The following is a 27,572-nucleotide window of genomic DNA, read 5'->3' as shown; positions in this document are numbered from 1 at the left end:
ATTTGATTATCAAAGCTGTTTGATCAAATAGCTTTGATTTTATGGTAGTAACTTTTCTCTCTCAGTAAATGTTTCATGAAAGTTCCAAAGAGTTTTTACTCTTTTAAAAACATATTGTAAAATCTGCCAAGCATAATACATTAATTCATACTAGGAAAAAATATATCTTGGGTTTTGTTATGCTTTGTTTGGCTGTACTAGGTCTTTGCTGTGGCACAGACACAGATCTTCTGTTTCAGCAAGTGGAATCTAGTTCCCTGACCAAGGATCGAACCTGGGCCCCTGCATTGGAAGCATGGAGCCCTAGCCACTGGGCCCCCAAAGAAGGTCCTTGGAAGTTTTTCTGACTCACTCTGAGTTGATCTTTCTCCTTCTTTCATGGCTGCCTAGGGTTTCGGTGTACGAATGTGCACCAATCTGTTTACCCTAATGAGCGTTTTTGTATTGCAAAGTGTGCAATACTAACCACATGCTGCAGTTATTCTACGTGTTTGAGTGCATGTGCAAGAATGCACAGCCAGAGGAAGAACTGCTGGGTCCACGTCTCTCTGCGTCTGTCATTTTGATAAATGTTGCCTTTGTCCTTTCCAGAGACTCTGCCAGCTAAGTTTCCACTGGAATTTATGATATTTTCCTCTTATTCATCAACCTGGTGTATTATCAATCTTTTAATCTTTGCCAATTGAATAGCTTTTTAAAAACGGTACCTCAGGAGAGTTTCTTTTTGCATTCTGATGAGTGAGTTTGAGCTTTTTTCCCCATGTGGTTAAGACCCACATTCTCCTGGGTTCTGCTTTTCTTGTTTACCTGTTTTTGCTTTGTTTCTTTGGCTTGGAAATTCACTTTTAAATTCATTATCCTTCTTTCATTTAGGTCTTTATTTTTTACATTTTTATTTGTGTTATTTTTGGCCGTGCTGGGTCTTCGTTGCTGTGCGTGGGCTTTCTCTCATTGCCGGGAGTCAGGGTGGGGGGTGGCCGCTCTTCAGGGGCAGCGTGTGGGCCTCTCATTGTGGTGGCTTCTCCTGCTGTACAGCATGGGCCCCAAGGCCCATGGACCCCAGCAGCTGTGGCACTTGGGATCAGCATTTGTGGTGCACAAGCTTAGCTGCTTCGCTGCATGTGGGATACTCCCAGACCAGGGGTCAAACCCATGTCCCCTGTGTTGGTAGGTGGTCTCCCAACCACTGAACCTCCAGGGAAGCCCTCATTTATGTCTTTAAGGGTATACTTATTTCTTTAAGTATGTGCTTATTTTAAAAGCCCTTTTCAAGCAACAGAATTAAAAATAAAATCTGTCTGGAGATTACTCATTTTATGATGAGTCACCATCTTTCCTTGGCTTGTTTCCACAGTGACTTAGGGTTGTGCATGGCAGACTTTATTTTGAGTGAAGAGTTTCCTATTTTCACTCTTGTTCCTCTCTGATCCTCTGTGTTTATTGGGATCCCACGCAATGGCAACCCACTCCAGTACTCTTGCCTGGAAAATCCCATGGATGGAGGAACCTGGGTGTCTGCAGTCCATGGGGTCACACAGAGTCAGACACAACTGAAGTGACTTAGCAGCAGCAGCATGACTTCCAGCATTGTAAATTATTTTCTATTTGCATTTCATCTACTGCCATTGTAAGTTTGGAAACAGGAGGTACTTGAGACCTTGGAAAGAAAGTTATGACCAACCTAGAGAGTATATTCAAAAGCAGAGACATTACTTGTCAACAAAGGTCTGTCTAGTCGAGGCTATGGTTTTTCCCATGGTCATGTATGGATGTGAAAGTTGGACTGTGAAGAAAGCTGAGTGCCGAAGAATTGATGCTTTTGAACTGTGGTGTTGGAGAAGACTCTTGAGAGTCCCTTGGACTGCAAGGAGATACAACCAGTCCATTCTAAAGGAGATCAGTCCTGGGTGTTCACTGGAAGGACTGATGCTAAAGCTGAAACTCCAATACTTTGGCCACCTCATGCGCAGAGTTGACTCATTGGAAAAGACTCTGATGCTGGGAGGGATTGGGGGCAGGAGGAGAAGGGGACGACAGAGGATGAGACGGCTGGATGGTATCACCGACTCGATGGACATGAGTTTGGGTGAACTCCGGGAGTTGGTGATGGACAGGGAGGCCTGGTGTGGTGCAATTCATGGGGTTGCAAAGAGTTGGACACGACTGAGTGACTGAACTGAACTGAGACCACCACCCCAAAGCTTGTATTTGGCAGAAGACCCCAACCTATTTGCAATTATTTATTTTTAAGATGTTTATTTCTTTATCTATTTGGCTGCCCTTGGTCACAGCATGCAGGACCTTCATCACACTGTGCAGGTGTACAGGTCAGCAGCTGCAGCACATAGGCTCAGTTGCTCCACTTGTGACCTTAGTTCTCCCACCAGTGATCAAACCCATTGTGACTGGCACAAAAAACTGGGAGTTGTCGCATACAGCAGGGCTGGCAGTGAATGCAGGCAGCACACGGAGACAGATGTCCAGGACATCCCTAATGTTCCAGCGATTAAGGCTGCACTTCCACTGCAGGGGCTGTGGGCTCGACCCCTGGTCAGGGAGCTCCTCCTGAAAGCCAAGGGCATGGCCAAACAAATTAAAAAAACATTGGTTTCTGATAGCCCATAACAACTTAGCTTTATCAATAATAAATCATACATGATAAATGGTCTTACTATTTTTCAAATACAAAGTATTTATTTTGTATTTCTTCAAAACCAATGCAATTACCTTAGCATTATATATAAATTGTTGCATTACAGGAATTTAAATTAAAATGATTTAAATTGTTCTGTTACTTTCGTATATTTTGTTTTTACTCTGTCACTTTTCCAAAACATTTTACTGTTACGTCTTAAGAAAGGTAATCTGTTTACATTTATTGTAAAATGTGAAGTTTTTCTACCAAAGAGAAAGATCATTATCACTTTAACACATAATGGAGGGGAGATGCTGATAAGGACACAAAGAAATCCTTTCTCATTCTGAGCCAGCCACAGGTGATAATCTTGTTTCCACAGATGATAATTTTATTTTTCAAATGGACTGAAAACCCAAACTACTACCTAATACTGAAATACATAAATGTGTCAAAAACGAAGCATTTGTCTTGAAAGGATTAGATTATCATCAAACAGAAAACACCAAATTTGGAAATCCCCCCATTTTATGAAATCCTAGTCTAAGGAATATGCTGCGTATTATGGAAGATTGAGTCTCCTGAGTGTGATGTTTAGGGAAAGGAATTTATCTACTGGGTTGGAAGATGAAACAAGGATGGGCTTGAGCCTGAAGATGTGTCTCAGGAGTTTAGAAATATTAGCTTCAGTCAACAACATGAGCAAACCAAGAGCAGGCAAGAAGGAAGGGTCTGAGGGCTGTAAAAAAATCGGAATTTATACTCAAATACATGTTTTTCTCTTCCCCAAAAACTAATAAACAGTTTATAATCATTTACAATATCTATGTACGATATAAATCTCTAAGAATTTATCCACATATAAAATACAGATATACTTTAAACAAACATCTACAAATAATTGAATAATTTTTTTTTTCCATAAACTGCTGACTAAATCTGTACATGAAGTAAGATTGTATATGAGGAAAGGCTGGATCCTTCTAAAAACTCCGGGCCATTGTATGAAAGAAAGATCATATGTGTTAAAGTATAGGAAATAAACACTGAGAAATCTTCATAATAGATTTTTCTTGTGCCATGTTTTCATTTGTGTAGCAGCTCACTTGCGTTCTTGATTTGGCATCTGCAAATACTTGTGATTTCAGTCACATTCCAAAAGTCAGAACTCTATTCTGAGGAATGATCACTCTTCCTTATAACTCAAATCATGATTTCAGCTAGTAAAGAGGGCTGTCAACTTGAGGAAGTTTCCTTCTCTTCTGTTAACCAAGCTCAGGCTTCAATCAGTAGGATACACTATTTAAAAAAATCACCTTCTCTTAGAGCGCAGTTCCCTGGGTAAACAATGCCCTGACTTATGCAACAGGAAACCCTGTTATACTTAGTGAGAGTCTACATGTCAAGCTGCAATGGGACAAACATTTGACATTGAAAAGTGACGTCTTGCTTACTTTCAAAACTGGGTCAGCTGAGGATCCTGAAAATATTATATGATAGCTTGATAACCCACAGTGAGAGTAAATTCCCATCACAAGAATTCTCTTCTCCCTATCAAATGGTTACATCACCTCTCTTCTGCTAGGTTTCTAATGCTTAACTTGTGTAGTAGCAAAAGGAGAGCCTTGTTTAAAGTTGCCAAATGACCACCGTTAAGACATCGTGATTTTTCTATTTTAGCAAAAGACAACCTCAGCGGGAGAGGGCACTAGCAACCCACTCCAGTACTCTTGCCTGGAGAATCCCATGGACGGAGGAGCCTGGTGGGCTGCAGTCCATGGGGTCGCTGAGGGTCGGACACGACTGAGCGACTTCATTTTCACTTTTCACTTTCCTGCATTGGAGAAGGCAATGGCAACCCACTCCAGCGCTCTTGCCTGGAGAATCCCAGGGACGGCAGAGCCTAGTGCTGTCTATGGGTTCGCACAGAGTCGGACACGACTGAAGCGACTTAGCAGCAACCGTAGCTCCAACTGCTGCCTGGGCTGGTGGAATTACAGGAGAACTACAAACCAAGTTTCCAAACCAGAAATATTGAACAAGTAACGTATGAGGAAAGACGTGTGCATAGTAATTTTACTACTAATACACAACTGGCAGAAACGGCTGTCTTTCGAGTTTTCCCAGGTACTTACTCGTCCTCTTTTCAACAATGTATTAAATAAACCGGAGATGGACAAGAAAACCGCTGTTGAGTTTTCCAGGACGTCAGGAGGGCGGAGGTCTCACCAGGAGAACTCTGAGGTTGGCACGCCCCAGCAGCCGCGCTGCCACGCCGGCGCCACCACCTAGACAACGCCCAAGCCCCGGGCAGTTGACTGTAGGCACCCAAGCCACGCCCCTGACCCGATTGGCCTGCCCTCACACTGCGCCGATTGGCTGCCTGTGCTCCGTCGGCGGCCGCCGGTTGGCCCAGGCCGGCCGTTGCCCTGGCGACGCGGGTTGCTGTAGTTCCGCGCCTCTCTGGGAGTTTGGGATTGGTCTCAGCCGCCAGCGGGAACAGACTGGTCTCGGACTTTGCAGGTGGCACCCACCCAGACCCCAGGTCGGCAGGTGAGCGGGGTCAGACGGCCAGTGGGGTCGGGACCGGGAGGGACCCCTGCCTCCTGAAATGGAGGAGCACCGGGCAGGGGCGGGACTTTGGGACCTGCTGTCTCCTGCTGGCTACTCTGCGTGTGTGATGCATATACCCTGGCTGGACGCGCCCCTGCTGATGCCTTGCCTGGGCGTGCGCGCACTACCTGAATGGTGAGACTCCTGCATACCTGTCAGGTGGAGGAGGACGGACCGAGTAGGGGTGCGGACCCAGCCTCTGCAGCTCAGCCCCGGCAACGGTTCCTGGCTCACCCGTGAACACCTGGCCCAGCGTGTCTCAGGGCAATGAGGAGTACCAGCAAGGAGCTGCACGGGGCCGCGAGCCGCTACGCTCCCTGCGGTGAGTGACCCGAGGAGAGGATCCGCCTTTGCTCTGCTGCTGGACAGGCTCACCTGTATCCTGCATGCGTGTGTGGAGAAGGCGGTGGGGAGGGGACGGGACTAACACGGGGTACCATCAAAGAAAGCTACACACCGCCCCTGTGCCCCAGGGTGGAAGTAAGGCTTAAACGTAAGGTGGGGATCTAGGCGTAGAGGGGAACTTGACTTCTGGGGTTTTTTCGTTTGTTTCGCTACTTTCAACAAAAGAAAGCCAGGCTACCCACGGCTGTTAGAGCTACTCAGTTCTTGGAGCAATAACATCTCTGAAAATTTCTCTGTAACAGTAATCCTGTGTTGACTTGGACACTTTCATTTTCAGCTGCATCCTTGTGTATTTCATTGATCACCTGTCTCTTGCTCCTGATTTAGACTCCAACCAGGGTAACTGTGTCTTCTGCTTTAAGCTCATGAACACAGGAAGTAAGCCTCCTGTGGAGGTTTACTGCAGTGGGCTTCTCATTGTGAAGTTGGAAGAAGGGAAAGAAGACCTAGCTGCTGTGGTCTGATTTTAACTTTGTTGTTATTCTTCCGCATCTCATGAAGGGCTGGAGTAGGAGGATGGAGAAGAGGGTCCCGAAGCTCTGTCGGAAGAGGCAGGGTAGGGGTTGGCAAGTGGACTGCAGGCAGCAGGACTGAGTGTGGCCTTCACAGTCTCCCCGTGCTTCCTGCCCAGAGCTCTGCTGTGACCTCTGTTGATGAGGCTGTGGCTGTGCTGGAATGGAGGGGAAGGGGCACAGGAGGCCTGGGTCCCAGTCTCCACTGTAGGCTCTCAGCCTGGTTTTCTGGTGTCTCCGTGCCCTACTGCGTAGCCTCCCCCTGTGTGCTAAACACTGTCACACTAACATTGAACTTCAGGACAACCTGCTGAGGGGTTGTTAGCTCTGGTTTGCAGATGAGAAACCTGAGGCTTAGAGTTTCAAAAAGCTGCCCTATTCTCCAAGGCTGGTTGCCAGGACCCTGCCTTTGGGTTGCCTCTCATGGCTCAAAGACCAGAGAACTGCAGGACTGAGTCACCCTACGGTCATCTCTGAGCCGGGCTCCTTGTAGATAAAGGAAGCCAGGAGGAGACAGGGGAGCCGGTAAAGAAATCTACACAGTTGTGAGTGATCTGGTGCCAGACAAGTACTAATCACGGTTGAGGACAAGACAATTCTCACTGCTTCACTCCTTCAACCATGTGTGTATGTGTGTGTGCGTGTGTGAGACAGTTGGTTCACAGTCACTCATGTGCTGACTCTCTGCAGGGCACGCCATCATAAACGGCCAACCAAATTAGAGCTCAGTTCCTGCCCGAAGCTTCCAGTAATGAGATGTAGAAACTACTCTGTTCTCTATGGATTAATTAGTAATCAAAACACAGAGAGGAAAAATAAAGCAAGAACTGAATGCTTTCCCTCTGAAAGAAAATATTTGAGCTGAAGATGATCAGATATGATGCTCCTAAGCCCTTCCTCCTGGTTCTAAAACTAACTCTGTGAGCTCAGGCAAACTTCGTGAAAGCTTTCCCGTCAGGGTTTCCCACCCCCACCCCCCCCACCCCCCGCCTCTTTCTCTTTTCTCCTTTTCCCTCTATTGTGTTTTCACTATAGAGTCCATCTCATTACTGTTGTTTAGATGTTTTAAATATTTTTTCATGAACATTCATGTTTGACACAGTGGACTCACCTTTAGTTCTAAGTAGAAATTGTGTGGCTAACTTTTAGCTGTGGAGGAAGGCGACTTCTTGTTCCTGGGATCCGTGTGTGCTTGTGTAAAGCCATCTATTCAGCCTGTTTTCCTGTGATCCTGCTGTATCACTCAGAATTCTCCAGAGCCCAACATTTGTGCCTCTGTGTGTGTGTGTGTGTGTGTGTGTGTGTATGTGTATGTGTGTGTGTAGAAAGAGAAAGAGAGATTGACTGAGACATCGATTTATTTTAAGGAACTGGCTCACACAGTTGTGGAGCAGGCCGAGAAGGAGCTGATGCTACAGTCCTGGGTTGGAAGGCCATCTGGGGGCAGAATTTCTTCCTTCTCAGGAGACCTCAGCCTGGGAACTGTGGCCTAGCCAAGTGGACGCAGGAAATCACCCATTGCGCCTGCCAGGAGCTGGTCCTGTGTTAGACCCTGACTGCCATGCATTTTGGACAGCTGGTTCCAGTAAGCTCTTAAATTCTAGAGTCACTTGTGCCACGGTAGTGGCATCTTTTTAATTTCACATCCCTCCTAGATTTTGTTCCCCTAGCTCTCAGTCAGCTGTGATGTCTGTTCTTATATTTGGACACATTGGTTCATCAGTTTCAGATGCAAAGTGTCACCGGAACACCAAGAGGCTGAGTGTCTTCTCTCTGTGGGATTATGAGTGGACCTGATAACTGCAGGTCCCTGGGCTTCTGCCGACACCTCTTGCTCCTGGCAGGGACCCTCACAGGTGGTCACCAAAGCCACCTGCAGGGTTCTGTCCTAGGTGCCCACTGAGGGGCCTTAGGGCTCTGCCAAGGCCCGTTCCGCTCACCACCCATGAGCACTCTCTGGGGGAGGTAGGGGTCAACAGATCAATGGGGAGGGAGGTGAGAGAGTAAGCTGGCCTTCTCTTATCCCTCTTTGCCCTCCCACCCCATCTTTATCAGATCTCAGATCCTAGAAATCTCATACACTGTTTAAAATGTATTTGTTTATTTTGGCTGCACTGTCTCTTCTCTGCTTGCACGGACCTTCCCCAGTTGTGGCAAGCAGGCATCTCACTGTGTGGCTTCTCTTGCTGGCAGAGCGCAGGCTCCAGGGCACACAGGCTTCAGGAGTCGCAGCACGTGGCCTTGGTAGTGTGGCGCACGGTCTTAGTTGCTCCAAGATTGCACAAGGGATCTTTCCAGACCAGGGATCGAACTCACATCCCCTGCATTGGCAGACGGATTTTTAACCACTGGACACACCCTATATCTGTACTCACCGCACGTCAGTTTTGTGGGACCCAACTGGATGTTTCCACGGGAGCCACACTCAGCCCCCAACCAGTCTGCAGCCTGAGAGGGTTCCCACAGCGCAAGGTTGCCCAGGGCAAAGCCCCTGCCTCTCTGTTCAGCAACCCTTCAGGGTGCTTCTCCCCTTTCCTGTCTGACCTCTCAGGATGTCCTGCTTCCCGCCTTGAGCAAAAGGAAAGCTGAGGGGCTTGTGTGGAGAGGATGTACCTGCCAGGATGCCCCCCCGGGGGGTGGGTGTCAGGTCAGGTTGTTCACCATCCAGCCTTCTGAGGTGGCACTCAGTCCTGCTCCTGTCAAATTAGCAAACATGTCCACTAAACCTGTGACTTCTGTCTCAGTATGTTTGTTTTAATTGAAGTATATAGCTGATTTGCAGTGTGGTTTGTGCTGGCTTCAATGTACAGCAAAGTTATTCAGTTACACACACATATATGTATACATTCTTTTTCAAATTCTTCCCATTATAGGTTATTAAAAGATACTGAGTACAATTCTCTGTGCTATACAGTGGGTCCCTATTGATTATCTGTTCTATATATAGCAGTGTGTACATGTGAATCACAACCTTCTAATTTATGCCTCCCCTCTTCTTTCCCCTTTGGTGAGCATTAAGTCTGTTTTCTATGTCTGTGAGTCTATTTCTGTTTTGTAATCAAGTTTATTTGTGTCATTTTTTAAGATTCCATTTATAAGCGATACATGATATTTGTCTGTCTCTGTCTGCTTACTTCACCTAGTGTGATCATCTCTGGGTCCATCCCTGTTGCCGCAGTGGCATTAGTTCATTCTCTTTATGGCTCCGTAGTATTCCATTATATGCACCACGTCTTCTTTATCCATTCATCTGTTGATGGACATTTAGGTTGTCTTCATATCCTGACTATTGTAAATAGTGCTGCTATGAACACTGGGGTGCACGTATCTTTTTGAATTAGAGTTTTCTTCTTTTCTAGATATATGCCCAAGACTGGGATTGTAGGATTGTATGGAAGTTCTATTTTAGTTTCATAAGAAAGCACCACAGTATTCTCCATAATGGCTGCGCCAATTTACATTCCCACCAGTAGTGTAGGAGGGTTCCCTTTTCTCCCCACCCACAGCATTTTTTGTTTGTAGACTTTTTGATGATGACCTTGTGCGTCTGTCTGCTGCACTCAATATGCCAGCACATTTGGAAAACTCAGCAGTGGCCGCAAAACTGGAAAAGGTCAATTTTCATTCCAATCCCAAAGAAAGGCAATGCCAAAGAATGCTCAAACTGGAGTACAATTGTGCTCATTTTACCCGCTAGAAAGGTTATGCTGAAAATAAGAACTGAGAACTTCCAGATGTACAAGTTGGATTTAGAAAAGGTGAAAGATCAGAGATCAGATGCTTCGTTGGATCATATAAAAAGCAAGAGAATTCAAAAAAACATCCACTTTTGTTTCATTGATGATGCTAACAGCTTTGACTGTGTGGATCACAACAAACTGGAAAATTCTTAAAGAGATGGGAATACCAGACCACCTGACTTGCCACCTGAGAAACCTGTATGCAGGTCAAGAAGCAACAGTCAGAACTGGACATGGAACAGCAGACTGGTTCAAAATTGAGAAAGGAGTACGTCAGGCTATATATTGTCACTCTGCTTATTTTATTTATATGCAGAGTACATCATGGTAAATGCTAGGCTGGATGAAGCACAAGCTGGAATCAAGATTGCCGGGAGAAATATCAGTAACCTCAGATAACACCACTGTAATGGCAGAAAGTGAAGAGGAACTAAAGAGCCTCTTGATGAAGGTGAAAAAGCTGGCTTAAAACTCAGCATTCAACAAACTAAAATCATGGAATCCAGTCCCATCACTTCATGGCAAATAGAAGGAGAAAAAGTGTAAGTAGTGACAGGTTTTATTTTCTTGGTCTCCAAAATCACTGCAGATGGTGACTGCAGCCATGAAATTCAAAGACACTTGATCCTTGGAAAGAAAGCTATGACAGACGTAGACAGCATATTCATAAGCAGAGACATTACTTTGCTGACAAAGGCCAAAATAGTCAAAGCTATGGTGTTTCCAGGAGTCATGTACAGATGTGAGAGTTGGACCATAAAGAAGGCTGAGCACCAAAGAATTGTTGCTTTCAAACTGTGGTGCTGGAGGAGACTCTTGAGAATCCCTTGGACAGCAAGGAGATCAAAGCAGTCAGTCCTAAAGGAAATCAACCCTGAATATTCATTGGAAGGACTGGTGCTGAAGCTAAAGCTTCAGTACTTTGGCTACTTGATTCAAAGAGCTGATTCATTGGAAAAGACGCTGATGCTGGGAAAGATTGAAGGCAGGAGGAGAAGGGTGTGACAGAGGATGAGGTGGTTGGATGGCATCACCAACTCAATGAACGTGAACTTGAGCAACCTCTGGGAGACAGTGAAGGAGGACAGGGGAGTGTGGCCTGCTGCAGTCCATGGGGGCAGAGTCGGATATGGCTTAGTGAGATTGGTGATGTTGAGTGTATTTCCATGTGCCTGTTGGCCATCTGTATGTCTCCTTTGGAGACTTGTCTATCTGGCTTTTCTGACCAGTTTTGATTGGGCTGTTTGGGGGGTTTTTATGCTGCTGTTACTGCATTATATGAGCTGTTTGTGTGTTTTGGACATAAACCTTTGTCCATCACACAGTTTGCAAGTATTTTGTCCCAGTCCATACTTTGTCTTTTCATTTTGCTCAGGTTTCCTTTGCTGTGCAAAAGCTTGTAAGTTTGATTAGTCCCCTTTGCTTCTTTTTGTTTTTATTTCTATTGCCTTTGGAAACTGACCGAAGAAAACATAGTTATGATTTATGTCAGAGAATGTTTTGGCTGTGCTGTCTTCTAGGAGCTTTATGGTGTCATGTCATATTTTTCTCTCAGCCGTTCTGAGTTTACTTTTGTGTGTGGTAAGCAAGTGTGTTCTAGCTTCATTGATTTAAATGTGACTGACCAGCTTTCCCAATACCCTTGCTGAAGAGACTGTCTTTTCCCCATTGTATAGTCTTGCCTCCTTTGTCAAAGGTTAGTTGACCACAGGTGTGTGGGTTTATTTCGGGGCTCTTTATTCTAGCCCTTTGATTGGTTTGTCTGTTTTTATGCCAATACCACACTGTTTTGATTACTGTAGGTTTGTAATATTGTTGGAAGTCTGGGAGAATTATGTCTCCAGCTTTTTCTTTTTCCTCAAGATAGGTTGAAAATTCTGAATCTTTTAATATTCCATATAAATTTTAGGATTATTTGTTCTAGTTCTCTGAAAAATGTCATGGGTAATTTGACAGGAATCAAGTTACAGCTGTAAATTGCTTTGGGTAATATGGTCTTTTTAACAGTATTAATTCTTCCAACCTAAGAGCATGGGTGGAGAAGGCAATGGTACCCCACTCCAGTACTCTTGCCTGGAAAATCCCATGGACGGAGGAGCCTGGTAGGCTGCAGTCCATGGGGTAGCTAAGAGTCGGGCACGACTGAGCGACTTCACTTTCACTTTTCACTGTCATGCATTGGAGAAGGAAATGGCAACCCACTCCAGTGTTCTTGCCTGGAGAATCCCAGGGACTGGGGAGCCTGGTGGGCTGCCGTCTATGGGGTCGCACAGAGTCAGACACGACTGAAGTGACTTAGCAGCAGCAGCAGCAGCAAGAGCATGGGATATCTTTCCATTTCTTTAAATCATCTTCAATTTCCCTTACAATTAGCAGCATATGTGTCTTTTGCCTCCTTGATCAGGTTTATTCCTAAGTATTTTATTTTATTTATTTATTTTTGATGCTACTTTAAAAGGGATTTTTTTTTAACGTTTCCTTTGTGATATTTCATTATTAGTATAAAGAAATGCAAAGACTTCTGTATGTTAATCCTGTATCCTGCTATGTGGTTAAATTCATTTATCATTTTTAGTAGTTTCTGTGTGGAGTCTTTAGGGTTTTCTATATATAGTATCATGGCACCTGTGTATAACAATTTTGGCACTTTCTGACCAATTTGAATACTTTTGATTTATTTTTCTTTTTTGACTGCTCTGCCTAGGATTCCAGGACTATGTTGAGTAGAAGTGGTAAGAACGGGCATCACTGTCTTGTTCCAGAGTTTGGTGGGGAGGCTTTCAGCTTTTTAACGTTGAGTATTATGCTGTCTGTGGGTTTGTCATAGTAGCTTTTTATTATGTTGAAATAGGTCCCTCTATGCCCACTTTGGTGAGAGTTTTTTTTTCATGAAATCTCAGTGTTTTAAAAGTCTAAGTTGATCAAATCTTGGCCAACTTTTGGCCACATAGTCCAGAGACTTGCCCATGTTTTAAGTGATTTTGGATCCTTCAGGAATGTGTGGGTATATGACGCATGCTCAGTTGTGTCTGACTGTTTGCGACGCCATAGACTGTATAGCCCATCTGGGTCCATGGGATTTACAGGCAAGACTACTGGAGAAGGTTGCCATTTCTTGCTCCATCAGGAATGTGTACTCCCAACATATCCAGAAATGCAGTCAAGTCCCAATTCAGGGAGGATTGAAGGAGAAGAGAGATAGACAATTAGGGAATTTGGAAACCTCACTGGGAGGCTAAGACCCCCAGGAAAGGGCTCTGGTCTCACTGCTTTGGGACAGCAGGGCAGCTGGGTGCAGAGGGTGGCCGGCCCCCGCAAGGGTGTTCTCGGGCTGGGCACTGTGGCTACTGCTGGTGGCCTTTAGGATCTGCCGAGTACATGACCACAGGGAGATGCGTCAGGTAACAGGTGTTCAGAAGAGGGCAGTTTTTCCTTTGCTGGTGTCCTGGGGAGGGTGAGACACCCTCCTTGATGTCTCCTGGGCAGGGGACCAAGCCAGCCTGGGCTCCATGAGTAATATCCCGACCCTGGGCCTCCTCTTCCCTAGACTGGTATTACCACCTTCCTGTGAAGCAGTCAGAGAAAGCCGTGGATGCCCCACCAGCATCGCAGATTCCCGGCCTCAGTGACCCGAGGGAAGCCCCTAGTGGGCACACGCTTGGACTGCGGAGGTACTGGGTGAAGGAGACGGACTCGGAGTACGTGAAGCTGGCCAAGCAAGGTGGCCGCCCTGGTGAGTGCTTTTATGTGTGTGTGCGGGGGGGAGGGGTGGGCAGGTGGTGTGACCTTGTCATCTGGACGTCCAGATGCCATCTGTGATCTGGACACATGTTACTGTCAAGTGTAGGAATTTTGTTCAAGGTCATAGGATGTCCAGGTTGCCTGATACAGCCCAGGGTGCAGACTCTTCAGGGACGTGCTGCCGTTTATGGGAAAGACCGACTAGACTGTGCATTCACCAGATTGGGGTTTTCTCTGGATTTCTCCTGAGCAACACCCTGGGGTGACTCCCACGCCAGCCTCATTGTGTAACTGCAGAGTCGCGGTCTGCACTGCAGTCACCCTTCTAGGGGGTAGGAAGGGGTTGCCCCTTCTGCACTTGCCCGTGAAGCATCTTTGTTTCCTGGTGCTCCGTCTCCTCATCCCTCAGGGGTATATTAATATCTTCTGCATGATAGAGGCTAGGATGAGTGTCAGTGGTGACGCTGAACATCCGACCTTTATCCATGATTTCACTGAGAAAGTCTTGCTCAGTTGTGCTAACTCAAGCTGCTGCTCAGGTTAGGAGTCACATCTGGAACACCTTCTGCCGGGCCTTTGTGGAGAGCGACCCTGAGAAACGCTGACCTTTCTCTTTCTGGCCGCTATGCCTTCCGTGAAGGTTGTCACGGAGAAGGTGGGCTATGTGGCAGATGGTGGCATCTGGGCTGTGACACTACAAAGCCCGGAACAGACTGTGTGACTCATTGCATGTGAAGCACAGAAGCAGGGTCCCCTCCTCACTATGAGCCTTGGGCTAAAAGAACATCAGTGAGACAGCTGGCAAAATCTGAATAATATCTGTAACTGGATAAAAGGATTGCATCACACTGACTTCCTGATTTTGATCACTGCACTGTGATTATGTCATAACTGTCACTGGAAACACCCCACGTGGTCCCCCAAAGAGCAACAGACAGTGACAATACTAATGGGGGAGAGAGAGAAAGAACAAGCAAATTGGAAAGGAAGCATGGTGTTTGGGGAATCTGGGTGAAGGGTATAGCGGAATTCAGACCATTTGAGGGAACTTTTGTCTACATTTGAAATATTTAAAAAATGAAAAGTTCGAAAAGTAAAAAAGTTTCAAATGTCTACTAATAGTATTGGCCACTGCCCAACTTAGCAGGCAAAACCTGCTTAGCAGGCAAACCAGTCACTCCCAGCTGGGGCCTGTCGACCCCCTGCCTGAGCACCCCCTGTGAACCGCCTTGAGCCTGGAGGAGGGGGACGAAGACCCGGCAGCCAGTGGGTGGGCCGGGAGCTGGAGTCTGTGCCTCTCAGCCTGGCTCTGAAGGGGATGCGGGTTAACAGGACCCCTACTCTCATGATTTAGAGGGGCTGGTGCCCGCTTCCCACCAGAAACCTGGCGCTTACCCCAGAAATGCCCAGGGTGTGAAGGAACAGGGACGGAGAACAGACCCTCCTGGGCTGAGAGGAGACAGCAAGCCGCCCCCTGGCCCCGGCCCCGGCCCCCGGGCCCCATGATGAGTTTTGCCTCCACAGTCGTTGGCCTGGAGCAACGACACCCCCCACCGCCTCCAGGGACGCTTGGATGGGAGGAGGGGTGGGGGGCAGAGGGAGGGGGTGTTCCCTGGCATCAGGCAGCACTGGCAGGTGAGAACCAGGGACACCCCGACGTCCGCCCCCGCCCCCACCCCCGACCCCAGAGAAGCCCAGGAGGAAGCCCAGTTCCCCTGTCAGCAGCGACCTGCTGGCTGGTGATGCTCAGACTCGTGTGGCGGTGGTGGTGCTCACCGCCGCGTTTTTTTGCCTTCGAGATCTGTTGAAGCACTTTGCCCCCGGGACCACGAAGGGCTCCCCGGTGGCCTACTCCTTGCCAGACTGGTACATCCACCACAGCAAGCCGCCGACGGCAGACCAGAGACAGTGAGTGTCCTGACCCCCGCGTTGCAGCCACCGCCCAGCCCAGCACCCCCAGCCTCTGACTTCGCTCCAGCCGCTCCGCCTGCAGCCTCCTTGCAGCCCCCTGCAGCCCTTTTCTCTCCCACCCTTCCTGGCGCTCTGCAGACTGCCCGGCTTCTCCTGGGCCCTGCATCCTGGAGGCTTCCCCCCTCCGCTGCTGTCTTTTTCCTCCCTTTCCTTCCCCTCTCAACTCTTCCCCTCCCCTTCCTCCTTTCCCCCAGCTAAGAGTTGGAAGTTTATCCTCGCTGAATGAGGAGCCAAGAAAATGAGGGGTGGGGGTGGGAGCGGGGGTGGGGGTGGGAGTGGGGCTGGGGGTGGGCGGGGCCTGGAGGAGGTCAGTACCGGGTGCTGGAGTGGGGGAATGGGGGAGGGGGAATCCGGAGGGGGCCCTAAGCAGCTGGGCCGGGGCCCTTCCCTCTGTTTCTGCAGGGTCCCTGCTGTGTCCATACCTGACTACATGGTTTATGAAGAGTTTAACCCTGATCAGGCCACTGGCAACTTCGAGTCCAGAATGGGCCCCTTTGACTTTGACATGAAGACGATCTGGCAAAGAGAGGCCGAGGAACTTGAAAAGGAGAAAAAAAAGGTGCACTAGATAGATAGTATGGCGTTGCTTTTCAGCTGTGTGTGTCTCGTGACCCCGGAATCTGCCTTTTACGTTTGATTTTTTCAAAGGCCAGTTGTTCAGCCGCTCAGTCATGTCCCACTCTTTGCAACCCCATGGACTGCAGCACGCTAATCTTCCCTGTCCATCACCATCTCCCAGAGCTTGCTCAAACTCATGTCCATTGAGTCGGTGATGCCATCCAACCATCTGATCCTCTGTCGTCCCCTCCTCCTGCCTTCAAACTTTTCCAGCATCAGAGTCTTTTCCAATGAGTTGGCTCTTCGCATCAGATAGCCGAAGTATTGGAAAATACAAAGATCAGAGGCCAAATAAATTAGCTTTCTTTTCTCCTTATCAACATCAAACCTGTGAGGTGAGACTGCCTTTCGTTTAAGGAGCTGACATGGGGAAAGTTGGCCACCACTTCCTATCTGCCCAGATAGGAAGGACATTATCCAGTTTCTGAACGAGCCCATTCTGTTTGAGGGTTTAAGGTAAAATTCCCCAGAATACTCTGTGTGGACAGGAAGGGAAGAGGAGACAGTGCTTTGCCACTGCACAAACCCCGCAGGTGTATTTGACCTTGAAGGAGTGCTGGCTCCAGCGTGACACACTTTCAAGGCATTTCTGTTTCAAGGGAGCCGTGGAAGGCCATCCCTGGTTGGTGGCTTTATGGTGGTGTCTCAGTTCAGAGGCCGTTGGTCACGGCTGGCATGGCTCTCGGGACGTGGGATCTGTGGGTGAGCTGGTGATGTTCATGTTGAAACTAGCATCCGTGTCCTGGCAATGAGCCAGCCTTGCCACCCTCACACTCACACACACACACACACACACACACACACACACACACACACGCACACCCTGCCTCGCCAGGGAGTAGCCTTGAGGCCCACTTCCCAGTGTCTAGTTGGAGGAGGAACCTTGGAAGTTTATTTTGGGGCTCAGAAAATTGAGCCCCATGTGCAGGGTCAGCTACCTATATTTAGCTGGCTGTTTGCCCCCAAGACACCCCAGCCCTGAACCTGGGTCTTGGCGTTTGCACGATCACTGAATGAGCTGCTCTCAGGAACATGCATGTTCCTGGCAACACCTTCCAGCAATACCCAGAACCTTCAGATAGATGGTTAACAGGGTCAGTGCACATGGCCTGTTAAAGGCTGAAATACTGCATTGCCCCCAAACCCTGGACAGAGGCATGCAGGGGCTGAGAAAGTGTGGGGAGCAAGCCCATTCTATCCTGTGTTTCTCTGCACAGGTGAGGCTTGGCTCAGTTCAGTTCATTTGCTCAGTCATGTCTGACTCTTTGTGACCCCATGGACTGCAGCACCTCAGGCTTCCCTGTCCATCACCAACTCCTGGAGCTTGCTCAAACTCATGTCCATTGATGATGTCATCCAACCATCTCGTCCTCTGTCATCCCCTTCTCCTCCTGCCTTCAATCTTTCCCAGCATCAGGGTCTTTTCAAATGAGTCAGTTCTTTGCATCAGGTGGCCAAAGTATTGGATTTTCAGCTTTAGCATCAGTCCTTCCAATGAATATTCAGGACTGATTTCCTTTAGGACTGACTGGTTGGATCTCCTTGCAGTCCAAGGGACTCTCAAGAGACTTCTCCAACACCACAGTTCAAAAGCATCGTTCTTTGGCACTCAGCTTTCTTTATAGTCCAACTCTCAAATCCATACATGACTACTGGAAAAATGATGCCTTTGACTAGGCGGGACTTTGTTGACAAAATAATGTCTCTGCTTTTAAATATGCTGTCTAGGTTGGTCATAGTTTTTCTTCCGAGGAGCAAGCGTCTTTTCATTTCATGTCTGCAGTCACGATCTGCAGTGATTTTGGAGCCCAAGAAAATAAAGTCTCTCACTATTTCCATTGTTTCTCCATCTATTTGCCATGGAGTGATGGGACTAGATCCCATGATCTTAGTTTTCTGAATGTTGAGTTAAAGTCAGCTTTTTCAGTCCTCTTTCACTTTCATCAAGAGGCTCTTTCGTTCCTCTTCACTTTCTGCCATAAGGGTGGTGTCATCTGTGTATCTGAGTTTATTGATATTTCTCCCGGCAATCTTGATTCCAGCTTGTGCTTCATCCAGCCCAGCATTTCACATGATGTACTCTGCATATAAGCTAAATAAGCAGGATGATGGTATACAGCATTGGTGTACTCCTTTCCCAATTTGGAACCAGTCTGTTCCATGTTTGGTTCTAACTGTTGCTTCTTGACCTGCATACAGGTTTCTCAGGAGGCAGGTCAGGTGGTCTGGTATTCCCATCTCTTTTCATGCTTTTTCTTTTTTTTTTGCTTCTTTGCTTTTTCTGTGATTCAACAGATGTTGGCAATTTGATCTCTGGTTCCTATGCTTTTTCTAAATCCAGCTCAAACATCTGGAAGTTCACAGTTCACATACTGTTGAAGCCTGGCTTGGAGAATTTTGAACATTACTTTACTAGCGTGTGAAATGAGTGCAATCATGTGGTAGTTTGAACATTCTTTGACATTGCCTTTCTTTGGGATTGGAATGAAAACTGACCTTTTCCAGTCCTGTGGCCACTGCTGAGTTTTCCAGATTTGCTGGCATACTGAGTGCACCACTTTCACAGCATCATCTTTTAGGATTTGAGATAGCTCAACTGGAATTCCATCACTTCCACTAGCTTTGTTTGTAGTGATGCTTTCTAAGGCCCACTTGACTTTGCATTCCAGGATGTGTGGCTCTAGATGAGTGATCAAACCATCGTGATTATCTGGGTTGTGAAGATCTTTTTTGAATAGTTCTTCTGTGTATTCTTGCCACCTCTTCTTAATATCTTCTTCTTTTATTAGGTCCATGCCATTCTTGTCCTTTATTGAGCCCATCTTTGCATGAAATGTTCTCTTGGTATCTCTAATTTTCTTGAAGAGATCTCTAGTCTTTCCCATTCAATTGTTTTCCTCTATTTTTTTTTTCTTTTGGCATGGATCACTGAGGAAGGCTTTCTTTTCTTTCCTTGCTATACTTTGGAACTCTGCATTCAAATAGGTATATCTTTCTTTTTCTCCTTTGCCTTTAGCTTCTCTTCTTTTCTCAGCTATTTGTAAGGCCTACTCAGACAACCTTTTTGCCCTTTTCCATTTCTGTTTCTTGGGGATGGTCTTGATCCCTGCCTGCTGTACAATGTCACAAACCTCTGTCGATAATTCATCAGGCATTCTATCAGATCTAATCCCTTGAGCCTATTTGTCACTTCCACTGTATAATCATGAAGGATTTGATTTAGGTCATACCTGAGTGGTCTAGTGGTTTTCCCTGCTTTCTTCAATTTAAGCCTGAATTTGGCAATAAGGAGTTCATGATCTGAGCCACAGTCAGCTCCTGGTCTTGTTTCTGCTGACTGTATAGAGCTTCTCCATCTTCAGCTACAAAGAATATTATCAATCTGATTTTGGTGTTGACCATCTGGTGATGTCCATGTGTAGAGTTGTGTCCTGTGTTATTGGAAGAGGGTGTTTGCTATGACCAGTGCCTTCTCTAGGCAAAACTCTGTTAGCCTTTGCCCTGCTTCATTTTGTACTCCAAGGCCAAATTTGCCTCTTACTCCAGGTATCTCTTGACTTCCTACTTTTGCATTTCAGTCCCCTTATGATGAAAAGGACATTTTTGGGGGGTTTTGGGGGTGTTAGTCCTAGAATGTCTTGTAGGTCTCCTTAGAACTGTTTAACTTTAGCTTCTTCATCATTACTGGTTGGGGCATAGACTTGGGTTACTGTGATATTGGTTTGCCTTGGAAACAAACAGAGATCATTCTGTCATTTTTGAGACTGCACCCAAGTGCTGCATTTTGGACTCTTTGTTGACTATGATGGCTACTCCATTTCTTCTAAGGGATTCTTGCCCACAGTAGTAGATATAATGGTCATCTGAATTAGATTTGCCCATTCCAGTCCATTTTAGTTCACTGATTCCTAAAATATCAGTGTTCACTCTTGCCATCTCTTATTTGGCCACTTCTAATTCACCAGTCACATCCTCAACTGGGCATTGTTTTTGCTTTGGCTCCGTCTCTTCCTTCCTTTTTTCTTAAGTTTTATTTATTTATTTATTTATTTAACTTTACAATATTGTATTGGTTTTGCCATACATTGACTTGAATCTGCCATGAGTGCACATGTGCTCCCCATCCTGAACCCCGTCCCCCCCACCTCCCTCCCCATCCCATCCCTCTGGGTCATCCCAGTGCTCCAGCCCCGAGCACCCTGTCTCATGCATCAAACCTGGACTGGCGATTCGTTTCACATATGATAATATACATGTTTCAGTGCCATTCTCCCATATCATCCCGCCCTCTCCCTCTCCCACAGAGTCCAAAAGACTGTTCAATACATCTGTGACTCTTTTGCTGTCTCGCATACAGGGTTATTGTTGCCATCTTTCTAAATTCCATATATATGTGTTAGTATACTGTATTGGTGTTTTTCTTTCTGAGTTACTTCACTCTATATAATAGGCTCCAGTTTCATCCACCTCTGTCTCTTCATTCTTTCGGGAGTTATTTCTCCACTGATCTCCAATAGCATGTTGGGCACCTACCAACCTGGGGAGTTCATCTTTCAGTGTCCTATCTTTTTGCCTTTTCATACTGTTCTTGGGGTTCTCAAGGCAAGAATACTGAAGTGGTTTGCCATTCCCTTCTCCACAGGTGAGGCTGCCAGCCATCAAGTCCAAGTATCCAAGCAAAGTGGGGACCCCTCTTGGCCACAGAGAGCCTGCAGGAAGCAAACTGTCCTTTCCACCCATGTAAGTGCATGGGCTGGGCAGCGCAGTCTGGATTTGGTGTGGTTTTGGCCTTTGGTCCAGGTGACAGCCACCCTCCCACACCAGAGGCGGATGCCGCCTAAGGCTATTCACCTCCCAGCAGCAGGCATCGGGGGCGTCCCTGCAGTTGCACACCTCCCGCGGCCCGGCCTGCCCACTGGCCTCTTCTCCCATCTCCCCTTCCCTCCTCACGCCCCTGGACCTTGTGGCCCCCTCTGTCCCCTTGTCGTCTCGTGCCTGTGAGTGCGGGCTGAGTTCTCTCCTCCATCAGCCCGAGTGCTGCCTTCCCCTCTCAGGAACCCCCTCACCCAGGCTCACCCTGTCAACCTGGGACCACTTGGCCTAATATGTGTGCGCTGCTCAGTCCTGCCGCCTTCTGTCCCTGGGGCCTGGCCCCCAGCGTCCATGCCAAGTGAGCCCCGGACTCTGTGTTCCCATCCATCAGGTGCCCTGACGTGTGGGTAGTTGCCCGGCTGGAGAGAGGGCCCCTGATGCCTCTGTTTCTCTTCACTTTCCCAGAACCCCATTTTAGTGCCAGAACTACTGCCGTTAATTGTCCGACTAATCCTTCAAATGGCTTCTCCGCTAGTGGGTGGACGGGAAGGGGAGTGATCAATCAGTCACATTAGGTGTGACGAGTGTCATGGGAGCGCCGCACTCAGACTATGAGGGCAAAGAATTCTATCATCATCTCTCTGTCTGTCCATTCGTCCTTCTGTCTGTCCCCCTATCATCTATCATCTGTCTGTCATCCATCTCTCTGTCCTCTCTGCCCATCCATACCCCCATCTGTCTGTCATCTATCTATATCTATATTTCCAGGTCTATCTCTCTGTCTATACACACAAACAGGGAGAGCCATTCAGAGCCATTAGGAAGACCCTAATAACAACAGAGTGGTTCGCAAGTCCGAGCCCGAGGCTCAGCGGAACAGGTGATGTAGGCGCCCTGCTCGACACCTGAGTGGGCTGCTTTGGCCGTGTTGATCTCCTTGCCTGTCTGAACGTAGGTTGTGATAAGGTCTGTAAAGATACAGCCACAGAGGTAAATGGAGAGAAGGCAAAGCCGTGCAAAGAAGCAGAAGATAATCTGCAATGTGAGCTGGGCAGAACTCATTAAGAAAATAATAATTTGTTGCAAAGCAGTAGAGTCTGAGTCACTCATCCCTCCCCAGGGACGGGGCAGTGCTTTCAGGAGAAAGCCCTCTGGAGAATGCTGGAATCCGGCTTCTTCTCATTGGCTGTTCTGAAGAAAGGCTTTTGGGAGCTGAACTAAGTGTGAGCTGAGCTAAGTATAAGCGTCCAGGGCATGCTTGCTGGTCACTTCTTTATGTTTTAAAGTGGAGAAATTGAGAAAGAGGTGGAGAGAGGCAGGGAGAGAAGAGAACCATCTCTATTATGTCTTTAGGAACAACAACACATGTAATTTACCATGAATATGTTAGCTCCTGGTTTTTCATTCACCTTTGTACTTAAGTACTTAATTTTTCTCTTTTTGAGACCTGGTCAAAGACCCAGTTCACCTACAAACTTTTCCAAACTGATTAGCAATGGATATAAGGATGAGTGGTTACAGCAGCAAGCGGACTCAGACAAGAGGGCCCCGCAGACCCCTCAGTCCTCTGTCTCATCTCCGTCCCCACCGGACGCTGAGCCGCCCGCAGACCCAGAGGCTCCCAGAGACGCCAAGGAAGCCGCAGGTGAGCAGCATGGCCACCAAGAGCCCTTGTCTCATTAGAAGAAGTGAAGTCGCTCAGTCGTGCCCGACTCTTTGAGACCCCATGGACAGCAGCCTGCACCAAGCTCCTCCATCCATGGGATTTTCTAGGCAAGAGTACTGGAGTGGCTTGCCATTCCTTCTCCAGGGAATCTTCCTGACCCAGGGATCAAACCCAGGGCTCCCGCATTGCAGACAGACACTTTACCGTCTGAGCCACCAGGGAACTGTATCATAATGAGTGATCCGAAAGCCACATAAAAAACAGAAGTATTGAGGTTACAGGCACACATGAGGATAATCTGTATTTTATTTTTTTTCCTCTTTATTCGGATGAATAGCAAAAGTCATTATTTCTGTAGCTTTACATTTTCCTTTGCTGCTGCTGCTGCTGCTAAGTGGCTTCAGTCGTGTCCGACTCTGTGCGACCCCAGAGACGGCAGCCTACCAGGCTCCCCTGTCCCTGGGATTCTCCAGGCAAGAATACTGGAGTGGGTTGCCATTTCCTTCTCCAATGCGTGAAGCTGAAAAGAGAAAGTGAAGTCTTAGTTGTTGAAAATTCCGATGCTTTTTGTGTTGTACCACATGCATAATATCGATTTTAGTCTCCTGGATCCAGAAGGTCCTGACCCACGCAATGATTGGTCTTCTCTGGGGCAGCTTCAGAAAAAGCCCTGGCTTCTGAAAAGCACCAGCAGTTCACGTGGAAGTCGTGCCATTGTCAACACTTCCTACACTTTGTCATTAAGCTTTAAACATCAACAGTTCAGTCCTTTCCCTGAATTCTGCTATCCAGAAACTCTATTTGGTTTTTAACAATCGCAGTCACAGGGACAGTGGGTCTTATGTTTTGGCCGCATCCATCTTCAAGTCTGTCGAGTCCTGTGTTTCGTTTCTGTTGTTCAGTCGCCAAGTCACGTCCGACTCTGCGCCTCCATGGACTGCAGTAGGCGAGGCTTGCCGGTCCTTCACTATGTCCCAGAGTATGTAGCTCTAGGAATTACTGACCGTTTACCTGTAGGAGATGTATTTTCACCCTGAGGCTTCAGTTCTCCGATTAAGGAGGCAGGAGCTGTGTTATGTCCCTTCAAGCATCTCGAGTGTTTTATGTGATATGTTATGTGTAAGTGTGATCTCTGTGCACCTCCCCGTCCAGTGGGCACCTCGCTGCCCCAGCCACTGTCTTAATAACACCCTGCCTCCACTGTCACCATGATGCCATCTTAAGTCATACAACCTTTCACTAATTTTTAAGTAATTATTAAAAGTAATTCTTTTAAAGTTATCCTGTTTCATTGAATTGAAAAATGAATGTATTTGTTCTTTATTCCAGAGTCTTCTCCTCCGAGTGAGTATTTTTAGAGAAACTGACCTGCGTCCAAATATAAAACGTGTCTCAGACACACGGAACAGTCGATGGACGTAGTTCTTGAACCTGAAGCTGATGTATCTCAGAAGCCTGTGAGATCCCTCTCCAAACTGCTGGCGCCCTAACTACGAAAGCTGGTGCCATCTACCCCTTTAAAAAGTCGAGTTCTAGCAACACAGTCTGGGGACAGCAAAAGAAGGACCACTTACTTTATTACAAGAAGATTAGTCTTTTATGCAGATCACACAAGATAAAGCATAGTTCAGTTCACTTTAGAGATGTACATTTTATTAGGCACCGTGTGAGAGATGTGGGTTTAAATAATGGTAAAGAAGTGAAAGGGGCTTCCAAGATGACTCAGCAGTAAAGAATCCGCCTGCCAGTCAGGAGACACAGATTCAACCTCTGGGTCGGGAAGATCCCCTGGAGAAGGGACTGGCAAACCACTCTAGTATTCTTGTCTGGAGAATCCCATGGACAGAGGAGCCTGGCAGGAGTCAGATACAACTTAGCAACTGAGCACAAAGAATGAAAGGCCACTAGAAGACCCCAATTTAAATACAGTTGTGGCAGGCACCAAGGCCCACCTATGGAGGGTCTCCAAGGGGTTTTATTATTGTTTTTCTGCATGGTCTTAAGTAGATAGAATTTTCTTCACCACCACCAAAATATCTTATCTGGTTAAAGAACATTAGTCTAAGGTTATATACTTCCTGCTGCTGCTGCTGCTGAGTCACTTCAGTTGTGTCCGACTCTGTGCGACCCCATAGACGGCAGCCAACCAGGCTCCACCGTCCCTGGGATTCTCCAGGCAAGAACGCTGGAGTGGGTTGCCATTTCCGTCTCCAATGCATGAAAGTGAAAAGTGAAAGTGAAGTCGCTCAGTCGTGTCCGACTCTTAGCGACCCCATGGACTGCAGCCCATCAGGCTCCTCCAACCATGGGATTTTTCCAGGCAAGAGTACTAGAGTGGAGTGCCATTGCCTTCTCCCTATATATATATACTTGCTACTGGGAAAGAAATCATTGCACGTGTTATATAATATCCATGTGTTTGAATTTGCAGCAAGCCCCTCTGAACCTCAGAGGAAATTTTTCACAGTTCAAAATTAGTGGAAGACCGAGTTGGCAGGAAAGGCCCTGTAACTTGGCAGAATCACCATGCAGTTGAGCCAACCGGCTTCTGCGCATTTTCTGGGTCGCTGAGCATCCCTACCTGGTGCCGATCCTCCCTCACCAAGACTTCTGATCTGCTGGGTGCTGTGGGTGACCTCGGCCACACTGCCCAAGGTCTCCTGGTTCTCCTGGCCATCCCGGCTTTTCACTTGATAAACAGCAGTCACCCACCCAAAGCACGCCTTTTCTTTCCATGGAAAGCACCACCTGCCCTCCACCGCAGCCAGCTGTGCAAGCCTAGACCGTATCAAGGCTTCTTGAATGTGTTCTCCTTCAACTAGACCAGAATTATTGGTTTTCACTGCGATTTTTGCAGCCACTGTAGGTGTTTCTGACACTGCCAGACAGCTGCCTTTAGATGAGTGGCGCTGTGTTCAGCATTTTTTGGTCAGCAGAGTCTTCTCAGCACATGCGGGACTGACTCAGGGACCACCAGCTGCCTGCGAGTTGGAAGCCGATGTTTCTGACACGTGATTAGTCCTTGTGGATAGGACAGTACACTAGAATTTTATGTAGACTACAGTTATAATCCGGTAAATAGGATTACTACTTTAGTAAATCAATACAGAGAGATTTCTTTTATTTAAAATAAATTAATAGGTTAGGGACTTCCCTGACCGTCCAGTGGTCAACTTCCCCTTCCAATGCAGGGGTTGCAAGTTTTGATTTCTGATCAGGAAGCTAAGATGCCACCTGCCTTCTGGCAAAAAAAAATAAAAATAAAAAAACAACCCAAAAACATAAAACAGAAACAATATTGCAACAAATTCAGTAAAGACTTTAAAAATGGTTCACATGGGCCTCTCAACCTTCTGAGATGGCCCACACTCTGGGGAGCCTGTTTCTCTCTAAATAAACCCACTTCTTACCTATGGAAAAAAAAAAAAAAAAGATGGTACACATTAAAAAAAATTAGCTTGCAAATAAAATACAATTAATAGATTAGATTTTTAAATTTACAAAACAGGCCATCTTATATCTTTACTCATCAACTGTTTGTTTTACATTGCAGGTTCAGCAGCACCTCCACCTGACTCAACACCTGTGGAGCTCAAATAAACCCGGACATAAAGGGCATCCTGGATCTCTGTTACGGCTGTAGTCACAAGTCCCCTGTTATGGTTTATTAACACAAATTCTTACAGAGTGATCCGTCTTAGAACAGATGTGAACCCCCTGCTGCGTGGTGGTGCTGGTGTTGGGTTTTGTTTCTTGCGTCTCTCTGGGATGGCAGGCAAGTGGCCTTTGCCCCACTGTGCCTTGCCGACCTGGGATGTCCCAGGGCCGCTTCCTCCCCATCCTCAGCAGATATCACGTCACCTCCTGCTGTGTGAGTCTCTGTGGGCCCTAACTCTATTGAAATCGGCGGTTTAGATGCTTAACTGGAAAAAACTCACCCAAAAGCTTTTTCACTGTTTTGGTCTTGAAATTTTTGTAGAAATAATTTTTCTGTTACAAACCAGCATTTAATTTCAGAATATTGTGATACAGTTTATATTAAGAAAAAGATTGATTTGTTATACCTTGAAGTTTTAAACATTTTCTAGTTTTAAATGTTTGAGAATATTTTTTGCATCAACCAAAATTCATAGTAGCAAACATTTATTGTTTTGCATTAAGTAAAAATATTTAAATACTTAATTTAGTAGTCTTAACAAAAATGTTTTAATACAGAGACAGTTCTCTCATTTTATAAATTTCATTGCCATTTAAATGTAAGTAATTAGCATAAAATGTAGTTTTATATTTTGTACATTTAATTCATTAATAAAATAATAATTTTCTGCTGGAAGATTTTCAGACAGCCAAGTAAAGTCAGAGATATTTTAGCTTCTTTCCCAGAATAAACTTATCATGTACTTGCTCACTTCAAATTGAAGTTTTCAGTTAATTCTTCATTTAAAGATACTGAGTTGAGCCCATGGATCTGTATCCTTGAATCAGCCATAGGGAGATTGTGAGTGGTGTGTGTGCTGAACAGAGAGACTTCGCTTTAGGGGAAGGTGCCAACTTTCTTTCCTTTGTCACCTTTTCCTTCCTCTTCTTTAAAACCTACCCCATCCTCACCCTTCCCTCCCCAAGAAAAAACCATCAGCAACAGATACAGTAGCTTGCTTAGTGTTAGTTGCTCCGTCGTGTCCAACTCTTTGTGACCCTATGACTGTTGCCCACCAGGCTCCAGGCTGGAGGTGGCTCCACCTGGCTCCACCAGGAGCCACCAGGCTCCTCCTGGGGATTCTCCAGGCAGGAATACTGCAGTGGGAGAAGAACCCTTCTCCAGGGGATCTTCCCGATCCAGGGATTGAACCCGGGTATCC

At 46.7% G+C, this 27,572-nt stretch overlaps 1 protein-coding gene across 1 annotated transcript; it reads left to right on the top strand.

The window, feature by feature from the left end:
• Positions 1 to 5,515: 5,515 nt before the first annotated feature.
• Positions 5,516 to 26,388, top strand: C4H7orf57 (chromosome 4 C7orf57 homolog). Its single transcript, XM_052639141.1, has 8 exons — positions 5,516 to 5,570; positions 13,453 to 13,638; positions 15,446 to 15,554; positions 16,020 to 16,176; positions 20,878 to 20,975; positions 22,493 to 22,692; positions 24,043 to 24,057; positions 26,267 to 26,388. The coding sequence occupies exons 1-8, from the start codon at positions 5,516 to 5,518 to the stop codon at positions 26,311 to 26,313; spliced, it is 867 nt and encodes a 288-aa protein (XP_052495101.1). The 3' UTR covers positions 26,314 to 26,388.
• The last annotated feature ends 1,184 nt before the right edge of the window (positions 26,389 to 27,572 follow it).

The sequence above is a fragment of the Budorcas taxicolor genome, chromosome 4 (assembly GCF_023091745.1).
Source record: "Budorcas taxicolor isolate Tak-1 chromosome 4, Takin1.1, whole genome shotgun sequence".
In the NCBI taxonomy this organism is placed as follows: domain Eukaryota; kingdom Metazoa; phylum Chordata; class Mammalia; order Artiodactyla; family Bovidae; genus Budorcas; species Budorcas taxicolor.
The sequence above is the reverse complement of the archived record's forward strand: the minus strand, read 5'-3'. Positions and strand labels throughout refer to the sequence as shown.

Excerpts from the sequence above, each read along its gene's own strand:
- C4H7orf57 (XM_052639141.1), top strand. The coding sequence starts at position 5,516 with ATGAGGAGTACCAGCAAGGAGCTGCACGGGGCCGCGAGCCGCTACGCT. Across the intron at positions 15,555-16,019 it reads CCGACGGCAGACCAGAGACA|GGTCCCTGCTGTGTCCATAC; the intron begins GTGAGTGTCCTG and ends CTGTTTCTGCAG. Across the intron at positions 16,177-20,877 it reads TTGAAAAGGAGAAAAAAAAG|GTGAGGCTGCCAGCCATCAA; the intron begins GTGCACTAGATA and ends CCTTCTCCACAG.